General features: G+C 35.9%; 1 protein-coding gene across 5 annotated transcripts in view; it reads right to left on the bottom strand.

Annotated features, from left to right (window-relative positions):
* Positions 1-16,288, bottom strand: part of SBF2 (SET binding factor 2) — a 305,339-nt gene that overhangs the window by 55,933 nt on the left and 233,118 nt on the right. For all 5 annotated transcript variants that reach the window (XM_030483971.1, XM_030483973.1, XM_030483974.1 and 2 more), the window contains exon 21: positions 15,200-15,268. In XM_030483971.1, coding sequence (XP_030339831.1) covers positions 15,200-15,268 — 69 coding nt within the window. The remainder of the gene's footprint in view (positions 1-15,199; positions 15,269-16,288) is intronic.

Genomic DNA, 16,288 nt, shown 5'->3' on the forward strand with positions numbered 1-16,288 from the left:
ATATGCAATATATACCATCTTTTGCACTGCAATATAGGAAAGAGAAATTATCTCATTCTGTGCCATTAAAGAAATTAACATGCATGAAGCTTGCATACAAGACTAACGCCAGTGCAAGGCATGGCCTTCTTGATTTACAGTTAGAAAAATGAGACCAAGAGGAAGAATTCTGTGATGACAGTACAGAACACATTTTTAATATAAAACATCTTCCTTGCCAATACAGTATTTTTAATAACCTAGTCCCGTAACATAGAAATCAATACTCAAACTGATGAAAATTATTTCTCATTTTATTTAAAGGTCAGAACTATGGTAATGAAATTTAAGTGGCAACAAAGTCCTTCCAATAAGCTGTATTTGTTGCAACAGCAGCAGTTTAGATAAATTGTTATTTTTATTGTTATGTACTTTATGACACAAATCCAGCCACTGAAAGATTGCTAAATTGGGCATGTTCTTTGAAGTCACAAGGGTCTGGGATCCCTGTAAGGTCTCAAACAAAACCAGAATTGTTACAGCATTACTCACTATGAATGGACCACTTTTTTCAAGTAGGTCTATTTATTTAGGGAGCACTAGTCTTCCAGTGAGTTGTTTTATATTCTTGATAACCACATACAGTGACAGAAAAATTTATTTCAATGACCTGAATCGTGAAGAATAAAATATTATATCATGCATTCTTACTTTTTGGAAAAAAAAGAAGGCCACAAAAAAATTTGTGTTGTATACCACATATAGCAAAGCAGCAGGTTATCTAAATAGCTGCTTATTATTATATCTGCAGCAGAACTGAAGAATAAAGTACATTACTTGGTGCCTCATTTAATGACTTTCACTCAAAATACTTCCCATACCCGAAATATACACTATATTTAGAAGTTTAATTTTACTTTAATGAAGGAAGCTCTTTACTGTGAGGGTGGTGAGGCACTGGAACAGGTTGCCCAAAGAAGTGATAAATGCTCCATTCCTGGCAGTGTTTGCAGTCAGGCTGGAGAGAGCCTTGGGTGACATGGTCTAGGGTGAGGCATTCCTGTCCATGGCAGGGAGTTGGAAGATGATCTTGAGGTCCTTTCCAACCTTAACTATTCTATGATTATGTTGTAAACCACTTTACTGCAGAGCATTAAAACTACTCAATTTATATTAATAGATGTATACAACAGCCAGTACATACAATATTTTTTTAGTAGGCACCAGGTATTCAAGTGGAAGGCTAGGAAATTACAACTGCAAATTTTGAAGTCTGTTTTACAAATTCTGGTTTTGCAATTTTTCAAACTGTGTTTTCCACACTATGCTCTTCCAAGTACCTCATGAACTAAAAGTCCTGATCATGTGCCATGTATTCATCCCCTATGAAAGACAAAGCTCTTTGAAATGGTATGTTTAAGAAAATTATATGTGACATGCTACTAAAATCTACCCAACTGAAATACCTTCTTATTATTAACCATCAAAAACTGAGAAATAAAGTTATTATTTAATCATGCAGAATTTAATCAAAATTTCTTGGTAACCTGTAAAGAAATCTAAATTCATGGAAGATTCATATTGCATTGCATATGACTTTGTTTATCCAATAATGAAACAGAAGATAGCTGGCTTGTTTAACAGATTCACAAGTTTCGGTTGTGATGCAGTTTATGGTAGCTCAGGGGAAAGGACAACTGACCACACACTAATGGATCCTGTGCTTGATCTAGCTGTTAAATCGCAGAACAGGATAGTTCAAATAGCGTCCTACTGATCTTTGTACTTACTGCTGGGGATCCCTTGACAAAACCTCAGGCATACAAAATATACACTAACTCATTACTATGTCAAGCCTGTTAATTAGTGGGACAACTAACTGTACATGAAATTGAGTCTTTTAATTGTAAAAATGAGAAAATAAAGAAACAGGAAAGACTATCTCTACCCTCCTGTAAAGCTACCTGCTTTACAATAATCTTTATTCTTTAAGCCGTGTACACATTTCATATCTTTCACTGTTACAGGTGTGTATACAGCTGGCTTAAAATGGTTTAAGTTGTTCAGCTGTGATAAATTACACAGGGCCCACAGAATGGGTCTGGCCCAATCATTCACTTAACTCTAAATCCAGATGCACAAAACTTGTGTTACAGAGGAATAGGGATGACAGGTAAATCATGGAATATAAATATGGATAACATCTTAAAAGCAATAGTTACTGCTAAAGCTGTATCATGACTTTTACTTTGATTTATTCTTTATTTTTGTCACTGGCAGTAATTCCCAGTCATGACACAGCTGCAAAAAGACAGTATGATGTCAGGAAAAGGAATAGGGAGAGAGGGGAAGAAAGAAGGAAAGAAAAGGGAAGAAAAAGGTAAAATGTCTGTTCAAGCCTAGCTAGTTGGTACAGTTAACTCATGCCAATTTGCGTAGTAAATGCCACACAAAAGAGCGATTTGACTATCAACCTGCCCAGCTGCCTTTGATGTCTCCAGCCCAAATCAGGTAATCGTGTAAACTAGGTAAAGAAGGGGTGGTCTTTAGCACAAACCCAAACCAAAATAACTCATAACCCTGGTTCCATAGTAATAGTGTTACAGAAATAAAAACAAAATGAATTATTTACACATGGGACAAACACAACAGGAAAGCTGAGGGGCTTTTAGATGCTCTTCCTGTGTTCATAATTTAAAACCATGAACAGCCATGTACAAAACAAAATTTTTAAACAATAGAGATTTATATTCAAATATAATGACATAAATCAACACTGACGGTAACTTCTAGACAAAATAGAAATAGATTGTTTGCAAAAGGATGAAAGAAAATCCATCAAAACGCTAAGTGATCATAAACATTCTTCTTATCACCTGCATGTGTTGAAACAAATGGTAAAACCTGATAGGGACTAGGGCACAGAATCAAAGTCAGGACTTGTAGTTCCAGGCTCAGCTCTGTTGGTTATTTTGGACAAAATCACTTTGGATTCTCAGCTTGTTTTGGTTAGTTTGTTTGTAAAAAAGCAGTATGAACACCAACCTTAAGAAGCACACTGCTGCTTCTATGCAGTCAACATCCAGGGACTACTAATACTTGGTACAAATACAAGCATTCCATGAAGCTTGCAGTGTCTATATTCTCTGCTCTGGGAGTGCTTAGTCAGCTGGTTTGACTAGAATGGAAACTGATCCAATATATTAAAAGGGCCCCAATGTTTACTGTTGCATTCAAAAGAATTTGCCCAAGATTTCTCCAATTTAAGTAAAACAGTAGTTCAGTGTTTTTTTCATCAAGCAATACTACATATATAAAACAAATCTTCACCTACCTTTCCGTAGGACAGCTAAACTATACCGATATTTATGCTCTTTCTTCCTGTCCTAATAATTCAGTTCTGCCAGACAGAATGAATGTAGGAGGCAGCAGAAGAATTTCCTACTTATAAGGGAAGATTTAGGAGCTGACAGCTTAAAAAAGACCCCAGAAGAAAATAATAAAAATAGTTCTGAACTGAAAAAGTCCTTACTCTAAAGGTGTCGTATGATAGCTTAAATGAGCATTAAGGTGTAAATCGTAATAATCAACGTGAAATGAGTTAACTTCCACAAAGGACACTGAGTTCTTTTCAACAGACTAATGGCACTTAAAAAAACCCCAGACACTCCCCTCCCAAATTATGTATGAAACAGACATTACCTGTATCAAAATAATGAATCACATTCTACAGTTTGTAAAAAAACAAGGCAGGTTTGGGACTTCCTGTGTGTGACTATAAGCAACTTCCTGAATACAGGAATTGTCTTTCCATTATTTCCAACATACTAAGTGGCATTGGACAATACCTGTCCAGGATTTTTTCTGTTTCTTGACACTGCATACTTCTGATTCTTAAAATGATACTCGTGGCTCAGTAAAAAATGTGCACTAAGTCCAAGACTCCCAAACTTACTGTAAGGTGCAGGTCCCCAAAGAGTCTCTCTACGACATAGTATTATTTAGATTGCTTGTTTCTGGAAAAAGAAAAGCATGCTGTGTGCTGATCACTCACCAGTTACTACCCTTTACACCACAAAAGCTTAAGGAAGAAAACAAGTTTATTCTAGCAAAGGTATTGATTGTGAAGTTGGAAAAAGAGTGAAAAGCAGAATATAAATATACCAGAGACTGCTCTTTTCTCACCGGCTTTTGCTGCATGTCTCTTGGCTATGGAAACAAAGTGGCAAACTCAACCCTTCGCTATAAATCCAGTTTACTTCTGGATTTCTGTCTCCAACTTATATTCTCAGTTATTGGTTTTGGATATTTTTGGCGAGAAGAGGAAAGAAAGAGGTGAGAAGGAGCTTGCTGCTGAATGTAAAGAATAGCTTTCTCCTCAGCTTCTTGAGGAATTACTATGCTATGGGTTATCCGCTTGACCTCTGTGAGAAAGCCACTGCAACACCTGCGAAATTACCTTCTTTGCATACTAAAGGAGATCACAACATTTCCTTTCCTGTATTAGTTAAGGTTCTTCCTGAAAAAGTCTTGCAAGTGTTAGGTTACAGATCACCCAGGACATAGTGACACTGCTACTTTAAAGGATTAGTCATGGTGCTGCATGGATAACATCAGTCAAAAAATTCAATTCAATAAATGGTTCTCCCATGCAGAATTCTACTCAAATATATTGTACACACAAATACGGGGAAAGGTCATAAAAGTATAAAGAAAGAACTGTGAAGCTTCCATTATTGTTTCTTAGTTTTCATTTTTACTGCTTTAAGAAAAAAAAAAAAAAAAAAAGGCAACATAGTAAATCAAGCTTCTTCTCTAACCTGAAAACCTCAGCAACAAAAAAGAAACCAATTTGCCACCTCTCGTAGCTTCAGAAAACCACCAAAAAAGATTGTACTCAAGACTGATTTATATTTTAAAATACATTAAAGCGTGAGTAGCAAACTGGTTCATTACACTATTTCTCTACTATAATTTCACCATGAAAAATAAAAGGAAGGCCAATTCATTTTTAGTTCAGTGCTATCAAGCCACAGACAGGTACGCTAAACCAGCAGAGGGCAACAGAATTCTAGAATTTTGCAAAACTGCGATGTAATTCTGGATGGAGCTTTATTTATTCTATACATTTTCTGGCAAAAGTGACTTAAACATCTAACTATCCATGATCTTTAATCCCAGATTCCTGAAGATCACATATAATTTACAATATATTAATTAAAGCCATTCAGAATATCTCAGATTTCTGTATTGATGTACCAATACATAGACAAATATAATACCAAGTTACACATAACATTAAATAATGCACAATAACATACTACTTCTTTCTCAAAAGAGATAACAAAAAGATTTACAAAGTTCTGTTATACATGGAACACTCTAAGGAAACTAAAGTCCTCTGGGATGAGGGATGTTCAGAACCTGCAAAAAAACCTCAGAACATTTTCATACCAGAACTTCAGACCTTGACAGTTCTAAATAAGGTTAAGTTCCAAGAAATGGATATACTGATTTCTTCCCGTGTCTACAGTACATAATATATATTTTTTTAAATCTATTTTCATTGTAGAGATTACTATGACTATTCATCAAGGTTTAAATCCATTAGTTAAGTTACAGATTTCATGGATTCTCAGTTGCAGGGTTGAATCCATCTGAAGAGTTTTGAAATTGTGACACAGCTATTTTGAAAATCTTATAAAAAGTCACCATATTCTTTTGGCATCAGGTGGCTCAGCAGAGAGTATGCATTGGAATGGTGTTACTGGCTCTACACACTAAAATAATCCCCCAGCAGCAAAGTTGTTATTCAGGTCTGCACTCAGAAACAAATAAACCCTGTAAATCTCACAAGTTTATGGTTTTATTTAGATTCTGATAGTGGTTCATAGAATTACCGATCACTTGATATGAAGCCCAGTTAATAGAGCACCTAAGTAATCTCCAAAAGGGTAATAATTATTGTTCCAAAAGGGTAATAATCATTGTTAAGTTTTCATTCTAGTATTTCTTTAATTACTATTTTCCTTCTCCTATGTCAACTTTATCTGTCTTCAGTGGTAGAATTAGAATCATAGAATCATAGAATAGTAAGGGCTGGAAAGGACCTTAAGATCATCTAGTTCCAACCCCCCTGCCATGGGCAGGGACAGCTTGCACTAAACCATGTGGTCCAAGGCTCTGTCCAACCTGGCCTTGAACACTGCCAGGGATGGAGCATCCACAACTTCCTTGGGCAACCCATTCCAGTGCCTCACCACCCTCACTGTAAAGAACTTCTTCCTTATATCCAATCTAAACTTCCCCTGTTTAAGTTTGAACCCATTACCCCTTGTCCTACCACTACAGTCCCTAATGAAGAGTCCCTCCCCAGCATCCTTATAGACTTCAGATGCTGGAAGGCTGCTATGAGGTCTCCACACAGCCTTCTCTTCTCCAGGCTGAACAGCCCCAACTCTCTCAGCCTGTCTTCATACAGGAGGTGCTCCAGCCTTCTTCTCATCCACATGGCCCTCCTCTGGACTCACTCCAACAGCTCCATGTCCTTTTTATGTTGAGGACACCAGAACTGTACGCAGTATTCCAAGTGAGGTCTCATGACAGCAGTGTAGAGGGGCAGGATCACCTCCTTTGACCTGCTGGTCACGCTTCTTTTGATGCAGCCCAGGATACGGTTGGCTTTCTGGGCTGCAAGCGCACACTGAAGCCGGCTCATGTTAAGCTTCTCATCAACCAACACCTCCAAGTCCTTCTCCTCAGGGCTGCTCTGAATCTCTTCTCTGCCCAACCTGTACCTGTGCCTGGGATTGCCCCAACCCAGGTGTAGGACCTTGCACTTGGCCTGGTTAAACTTCATAAGGTTGGCATCGGCCCACCCCACAAGCGTGTTAAGGTCCCTCTGGATGGCATCCCCTCCCTCCAGCGTATCAACCAAACCACACAGCTTGGTGTCATCGGCAAACTTGCTGAGGGCGCACTCAATCCCACTGTCCATGTCGCCGACAAAGATGTTGAACAGGACCGGTCCCAACACCGATCCCTGAGGGACACCACTTGTTACAGGTTTCCAACTGGACATCGAGCCATTTACCACAACTCTTTGCGTGCAGCCGTCGAGCCAGTTCTTTATCCACTGAGTGGTCCATCTATCAAATTGGTGTCTCTCCAATTTAGAGACAAGGATGTAATGCGGGACAGTGTCGAACGCTTTGCACAAGTCCAGATAGATGACATCAACTGCTCTGCCGCTGTCCATCAGTTCCGTGGCTCCATCATAGAAGGCCACCAAATTGGTCAGGCAGGATTTCCCCTTAGTGAAGCCATGTTGGCTGTCACCAACCACCTCGTTGTTTTTCATGTGCCTTAGCATGTTTTCCAGGAGAAACTGTTCCAAGATTTTGCCAGGCACAGAGGTGAGGCTGACTGGTCTGTAGTTTCCCGGGTCTTCCACCTTCCCCTTCTTGAAAATGGGGGTTATATTACCCTTCTTCCAGTCATCAGGAACTTCACCTGACTGCCACGATTTTTCAAATATGATGGACAGTGGTTTAGCAACTTCATTCGCCAGCTTCTTCAGGACCCGTGGATGGATTTCATCAGGTCCCATGGACCTGACGAATTCTCTCAGAAGTTCTCTCAATATACAGCATTCCCTTATCTGAACATCCTCGCGTAGTCCTCAAGAACAGGATGAGCATAATAGCCAGAAAGGTATAAGGGGACAATACAGAATAAAAATTGCAAATTAATAATAAAAAATATCACAGTAGTAGATCTCGTCTTGGCAATACAAATTACATACACTACATGGTTCAGAAGGTGAAAGAGAGAGGATGAGTAAAACCAGGAAGAGCAATATCATGAGGAATTCTGAAAGACAATTTCTTTACATAAATATGAATCACCCAAAAGGATTAACATCCAAGCCAACCCCTGCATGTGTATCATGCCCTTTTACACTTCTCATCAACATTACCCCTCACTTTTTCCTAACAAGCCAGACTGCTGTCTGGAGTTGAAACATTACAATCTCTGCTGACGTAAAGAAGCGTTAGGGTTCCAATAGTGAAAGAACAGCCAAACCCAATGATGAAAGCTAATACATGTTCTTTTGATACTTACTACATCATTTGATCTACTGCAGAAAATGCTTTCTCCAGTTCTGTGTGATGTCCTTCAATTCACTGCTGTTTGTTTTAGAATAGTTATGTAAAAATAGGAACCACATAAAGTCTGCCTACATATATTTTCTTTTGTGGTTCAGCTTCTTCCATACTACCACTACATGATACAGGCATGTTCTTGCTGGTTTTTAAGCAGGCAACTTAATGTATTTCTACATTTAAGGGATTATCATTCTGAGAATAGATAAATAAACGTACTGTATTAAAAATAATGTTATTTCATACAATTTCAGTCACAAAACCATTTCCACAGATTAAGACAGTATCAGAACTGGCAGAATAGAGATACAAGAAGAAAATTAATGGAAGCAGACACAACTTCTTGCCAAGACAATAAAGGAAGTCTTTCAGGATGGGAGTTTCCTAAATTAAAGCTGGCAATTCAAGAGTAAAGAATTTTAAAGCAGAAGTGATTTCATCCCAAGCACATCAGAGTAAGACAGACATGTTTAGAAGTAAATATAATAACTAGATGTAAGAATGAAAAAAATTCAGTATAGAAAAAAAAAAACTAATGCATTACAGAAAGTCTTCTAGCTTTACAGAAGGCTACTAGCATACTGATGTTTATGAGAATTACTTGGACCAACCATAGTTGTGCAAAAAATACAAGTTAAGAATGAAAACTTGTGTTCAATGTAAAAGACCCCCACTAATTTTGCTTTTCAAAATTAATTGTATCATCCAATAACTATATGCAATCCCCTGATATTTACACAAATTCTAAAATAAAGATTAATATATTATTTGTTATAAAGTAACAGAGATAAATGTTAGTACCAAATATTCCACTGTTTTCTAGTTTTCCACAGCACAGTTGGACCAATATTCCACTTATTCCAGCTGATACTAGCTGTAAAATTTGCCTGATAAAGACAAAAATATCAATAACTCTTCACCCATCATCACAGATTTCCACATCAGCCATTAGGTAGCTTCTCTGTGACTTCATAGCTGATACAACAGAGAGCACATTTCAAATTATGATGCTTCTGTTACATAAGTAACCTTGAATCGCATCTTTCTTGGAAAGACGTTTGATGGTAATAGTTAAAATACGATAAACTACTCTGAATTTCTCTAGTACTGCCTCTTTAACCTTCAGAGAAAGCCCTGATCCTTCTAACTAGGAATCCCTCCCACGCCTACCAGGCTCTGGAGTTAAAGTGGTCATTTATTTAGGCATTCCAACAAGTAAAGTCTTTCTTCCACTGAACGTCTGTCATAATTGTTACTGAAACTTGGTAACTCATTTCAACTAGGAAAGTATACACTCAAAGTATACACTCAAATTTCATGTTATTATTAAGCTCTACAAAGCAGCATATATATTGCACTGTGGAAAACATTAGAATTCTTTATATTGGTGTCTTAACATGGAATTCTTCCAGTTTACTATTTTACCATTAACTTCAATTTTTTTTTCTTAAGTCACAATTCTGTGCTCACCTTGAAGATTATCAAAAAAACTTAAAAATTAAACAAAAATCACTTCCAATAAACACAGACTAACATCTTTTTCATCATTTGAAAACGGTACAAGGATAAATCCTGAGATGACCTGAAGAGATGTTCTGTACTATATTCAGAAGTTTTAAGTAAAATTATTTACCACATTTTGGTAATATTTTAAAAACACTGAATAAAGCAATTCTTCTATTTTAGGTAACTCTATTTCCTTCTCAATAAAGAAGTTGTAGGTGTATGGAGTACAAATGATAAATGGACAGACATGCAGATGAACAGCCAAACAACTGGCATACCTTAAAGGATTCCAGTTAGCACTAGTCTGCAAAATATGCCTCTGATGTTTCATTGCCAAGTTCTAGAATAAAATTAGCAGTATCCAATTGAAATTTTATTCAAAGTTGGGTGGCTTAAAGCACTGAAATAAAATAACACTAGCAATTAAGAAAAAATCAATTCTTCCCTCCATCCCTCCCAAGAATTACATAAATTAGTCATAGGAAAATTATAAAGCAGTCTCCAACTGTATTATGCTAAATAACAAATGTCAGTTTTAATGAAATACATCCAGTCTGTTGGACAGTTTACTGCATTTTGGTTATTTTTGCTGAAACTAGATCAGCACTATCCAGATGTACATCAATCCATTAAAAACAAGTGACTCAGAAATTTAATTAAAATACTTGTGATTCTGAAAAATAGTATTGCTCTGGCTACTGCAGTTGAAAGAAAAGCTCGTCTATAAAATATAGAAGCCATTCATCATTTGTCCACAGAACAAACTTTATTTTCATAATAGTAGATTTTTATTATGTCACTTCCTTTATTTAAACACAGGTGATCAGAACTGTCACTTCTGAATGCCAGATAACAAAAGTTTGCAAATGTGTTGCTACCTATTGTGTAATGTGGTAGAATAAAGTATTAATTACAACATTTTGAGAAAGATCCCCCGAAAGTGCAAAAATTGTTATGATCTGCACATACAGGTTCTACAATGGTTGAAGGATGTAAGAAAGACTGATCAGACTGCCAAACATAACCTTAGTTGAAAAGAGAGGAAGATAGAGAAGTGGACACTCTGACCATGACTTGGCATAGAATAGCAGTGAGGAAAAGGCTTTTGCTTCCTCTGCCTATTGTCCAGTGGACAGGCTGAAACTGGTGCCTGCCACTGATCATCACTCTTCCTGCACAGTAGGACTTCAAGAAATGCAGTGTAGTCTACCGATCATCTTGCCACTTTGGCAGACAGACATAACTGAAACAGTATCCAAACCCTGTGAGTCTGATAAGGCCAGTTATACGATTGTCAAACAGTCATCTTTGATGTATTAATAAAATGGAAATATGATCAAAATATGATCAAATATCAAATATGATATATGATCAAAATATGTCCTTTTCAATTTGTCCTTTCTCCCCACATATAGAAAAAGACCTCTTTTCCACAGCACCAGGGAATACTACATTTCTATTTTTATACACAGAGAAAATCACTGCATACCAAATAAGCATGGGTCATCCGTACCAAAAAAACATGGAAAAATTCTTTTATCTTCATGTATAAAGGCATTTTATTTATATTGTTTCAATTTTAAACAAAATTCCAACAGTATTACTAATAGTAAACTAAAACCTTTTTCTAACCCAGGAGAAAAGATGTGTTTGTTTTTGTGACATTAACAGTACACACCAAAGTCCACTGTCACTGATGAGTCACATTTTGCTAACAACTCATGCCCAATATTCAAAATTTTTAAAAAGCATTGTGACTATTTTTTCTAGAAAAATTCAATTATTACTCCAGGCCACAAATATGCAACCAATACTGACTTCCTGTCTATGAATTTAATCCCACCAGCTATGAGTTAGAGTGGGATCAAATCCTGCTAATCAAGTTTCACAACAGATCACTCACCAGACTTCAGGAGCTGGAATTCTGAAATTTCACCAGACATCCCAAGAGCTGATAGCATGCTGGACGCAGGGTAATGCTTTTGTTATTTTAATTAGCTATATGTAGAAATCATCTTTACACAAGCAAAGAGATTAAGACCTGTTAGATCATGCAAGCTTATTCCTTTCCATACATTTTTTACTGTTTTCCCAACAATATTTTAAAATACCTCAAGGCTAGAGCATTGACTACTTCATGGGAAGACCATTCCAGAACCTTCCAACGTTACCTCTATGAGTACACTTCTCTTACTACTCACTTTCTTGCTTTCATCTGCTGGACTCCCACGTTAAAACACATCCTTCTCATTATTTATACACCTCGAACACTTGGTGTCTGCGCTATGTGTGGCAATGTACAGGAAAGCTACTTATGAAGAACAGGTAATTTTCTCATTAGTGCTCTGACTGGTGTTTGGTAAATAAAATGAAACTTAACATTTATATACACAATAATCCTTTCATAAAGGATGTTGGTTAAGTTCTTTTTATTACTTCATTTGAAGCAACAGGAATGCCATTAACGATAAAATCTTGAGACATGAAATCCCATCATAATTTCCCATCCAAACGCTATAGCAAACATAGATGGCAAAAAATATATTTGACTGATATAACTCTACATTTTTAGATTCACTACAGGATTTCTCATTGATAACTCCATTTGGAATACCACTTGCACAGTAATACCAATGCAGACACAAATGGAAACCTGCTACCAAGAACACTGTGCTGTTCCAACAGGGCCTTGTGAAATAATATTTAATACGCTGCTGGCATTAAACTTGACATTCTGATAACTGAAACATCAATAAAAACAAGTACAGACTGTGAAACACTTCACAATTTTTTGGAAAGCATAAACACAATCACACAGCAGAGATAATACCGTTCTGCATATTGAAGCAACAGAATTGGAATACCTGCACTCTGTCTCCAGCAAAGTGAAATGCAGCTTCAAGTGTGCATGTAAACTACACTGTATATGGTAATTAAAATAAAATTGACAAGCAACTCAGTGGAAAAAGCCATGACATAGTTTGACAGCGCACACATACCAGTTTTCCTTAAGGTATTTTAATAAAAAAACCCACAAATAATCCCCCAAATAATCTTAATTTTAGTTTGTACACTCCTCTGGATTTACCAGAGACAGAACAGCAATATGCTGTGTTAAGCAAATAAACTTTAATCATTCTAGCTAAGATTTGGGTAAATGAAAATCCAGCGAAAAGAGAACTTATGAACTGTTAACACATTAGAAAGCAGGAAGCTCAAGGGAGAAAAGTAAAGCAGCAGGATTTGATATGATATCTCCCCAAAAGAGGAGAAAAACATTAGTTTAGTGTAACTCCAGAGCAGGAAACTCTCCAAAGGGTTACAGAGATGTTATGGGGTGGAAAAATTACACCCATTTTTCTTACTTTAAGAATACTGATACAGACCATTGTTCCTAACACAGGTTCATGTCAGTTGGAACATACTCACTCTAGTCTAGGATACAATTTTGAAAACCTCTAGAGAGACTGAAAAATGCTCAAAAAAGTTTCCTTTTTATTTACATTTGAAATAGAACCTTAAACTGTTAATTTTAACTAACGGCAGCAAAGTTTGTCTACTGATCTTACGTTCTGAAAAAGACATCAGTTTGCGTTTAGTATGAATAGTTGTACACCAAAATAAGTACTTTTGCCAAAGAATTGTATCTAATGGGACATACCAAAGGGGGTCATCACTGAACGTGAGGATTAGATCTGGGAAAAACAAAATTCTTTTTCTATTATGCGTTAACAGCTGGCTTTTGCAAGTTAACAGTCAGGTTACTTTAATTTTTAATTCAGGTCTGGAACAATAAAAATGCTCATGCTTCTTACATCTGGGGACTCACAGTTTCCAGAGCTTATAGCTTTAGAGTTAAATCAATACTTGAGCAAATTTTACTAAATGAGGAATCTAACAAAACTGCTACAAAATAATCTGTACCTCTCAAGGTAAAGAGCTATGTGGACTCTCTTGGCCTTTCTTATTAGAAAAACTAAAAATCAGAAAATGAAACGAAACTAAAGTCAATCTTTCTTCCTAATATAGAATGAATGCAGTAGCAAGAATAAAATAGCAAACTGTATTTAAGTATCAGTGCCAGCAACAAATGACAAACAACTCATGATTCTGCTGCTGCTGCTCAAGGACTCAAGAGAAGGAATGGAAAAGAATGAACTGAACATGTAATTAAAAATGAGAAAAAATTTATTTGCTGGGATTGAAAAATTTAATGTCTCATCATGCTAGCTGATATGAGAGAATGAAAATACTCCATAGACTTTCCAGAAAGCTGTCTTGTACACCTCTAAAATAAATACCATTTAAATTAAACTTTTCCATAGTTCAAGTGATTACAAGAGAGAAAATGTACCACTTTATGCTCTAGATATGTAGTAAATACTGACTTAAATAGGTGATTTCAAGAAACTTGCTATGCATATGACTTCGTCGAGATTGTTCTTGCCTTCAGCAGATGTTTCCAGGTTCTATGACTTGTAAAATTCCACATTTTTAATTCTAAAAGTCACATCACAGAATCAATTTCTAATATAAAACAATCAGAAATTGGTCAATTAGAGTGGATAATTTAAATCAAAAAGCACTGATTGATTTCTCAGCTCATTGCTGCAGAAACCTTAGTTTCTATTTGGCTAAAATAGGAATCTCTCTTAATTTTATTTATAGCCACACATAAATGCCTCATACACCATCTGAAGCATGGAAGGTTATATATTTCTTAATTTCTATCACGTGTTGCTAATGTCTAGCTAGACTGTCACAGTAACTACGATTTTTTAGTATCATGACGTACCAATTACCAATGATTAAACCCTTATTTCCCAAACTAAATTGTACAACAATATTTACATTAAAAAAAAGTCCATGTTCTGAACTTCTTACTTCCTCCGATACGTACACCCTGAAAAGCAGCACCTAAGCTAACTAGAACTGGTGAAAATGCTACTGTATTGGCACACTGCAATAACTACAGCCATACATACAAACATTCTGCTTTTGAAATAACTGCTTGCAGAATTTGCTTCTTTACATCTGCATATTTACCATCATATTATATCTTATCACTATCAAACACTATGCAAAAAAAAAACCCAAAACCAAACCAAGAAACAGGCACAAGAAATGGAAAACAAATACGCAATTAAAATAAGCCATTCATAATATTCTCCAAAGTTAACAACTCCACAGACTGAAAACTTCACATGCCAAATAAAACAAAAAATTACTCCAATAAACAGCTTTTACACAGTAACATCAGAAATTATTCTTTTGAATTATTTTAGTGACTAATTATAATTCAATGATAATTCTCTAACCCATCATATAAGCCTGCGCTTAGTTCTGGGTAAACTTATCAAAATCACCCTACATCAGTAAGTGTAATTCTGGAGCAATGTCCATAACAGCCTATTAGAAGACTTTCATTGACACGAATCAATTTTAGAATGAACCCTCCTACCCTATCTCTTGTTGTCGCTTTCTTCATTTTAACAATGTATGTCATGTAAAACAATACAAAATTGGAGTGGTTTTCAATATACACTTACCCTATAAAAAGCAGTTGTCAGGGGTAGCAATGCTGCAGCAATGCTATATTCTTCTGAAGATGAACAATCCTTCAAGAAAAACATACAAACAAAATAAGCAAAACCATTTTCAATGTTATCCATTGCAATTTTATTTCTGCTTTATGGAGTCTCTCTGATGTCCTTCCTACACTTCTAATCATTTCATGTAACTTTTAATTAATTTCATGTAAGAATAACATGAATAACATATTTAGATATGTGTACATATACGTATATTTTCTCGATTTCTGCTAGACAGGTATTGCTATGATTCTTCCTATTTAAGGAATTTATTAGCAGCTTTCTAACTCACGTTTGAAATACAATTTCGCCAACAGTTTACATAGAGAAAGGAAAGTATTCCTCATTTAGGAAACAATAAAAAGGTAGCTTGCTTCCGTTTGGGTCAACAGCAAATCTGACTAAAACGGAACTGATGTGATGGCCAAAGAATGTACTTTCAAAAAGTTTACACAAAGAAATTGACATTTATTTAATATGAAATAATCACCTCCACAACCTCTACAATCATTTGGCACAAGGTTAACTTTAAAAGATGAAAACCCATTCTCTTCACAGTCTTAGAATGCCTCATTCAACAGTCAAGTGTGCCATTCGTGACTCTCTAGGCTTAAAAGGATATGCCAAAGTAAATCAACTAGTAATTGCACTGATGAAAATAGTGATTTTATTATGGAAGTCTTTTAAAAGAAACCAGAATTGGAATGTAACTTAATATTTAAAAAACAAACTACTTGAATTTTTAAGACTTACCGAAAGAAAAAAAAAAAAGGAACAAAAAATACTCAAGAGTTAAAAGATACTTTCTTTTCTTTTTAAAGTGACTAGATTTTTTTCCATTAGCTCTTATTGCCAATGCTGAAGAACACAATGCACATAGTTCTGCTAGACAAATGTATCACCATTGTGATACAACATTTCCATTTGAACGATTCATTTGAATATTTCTAACATTCATTCCTACAATGGGCACCCTCCAACTGAGACCACACTCCTATTAGCTATCTGTAACATCTGACCAAATTCCAAAATTGAAATATCTCCAGC

This window comes from Strigops habroptila, chromosome 4, assembly GCF_004027225.2.
Source record: "Strigops habroptila isolate Jane chromosome 4, bStrHab1.2.pri, whole genome shotgun sequence".
Lineage (NCBI taxonomy): Eukaryota > Metazoa > Chordata > Aves > Psittaciformes > Psittacidae > Strigops > Strigops habroptila.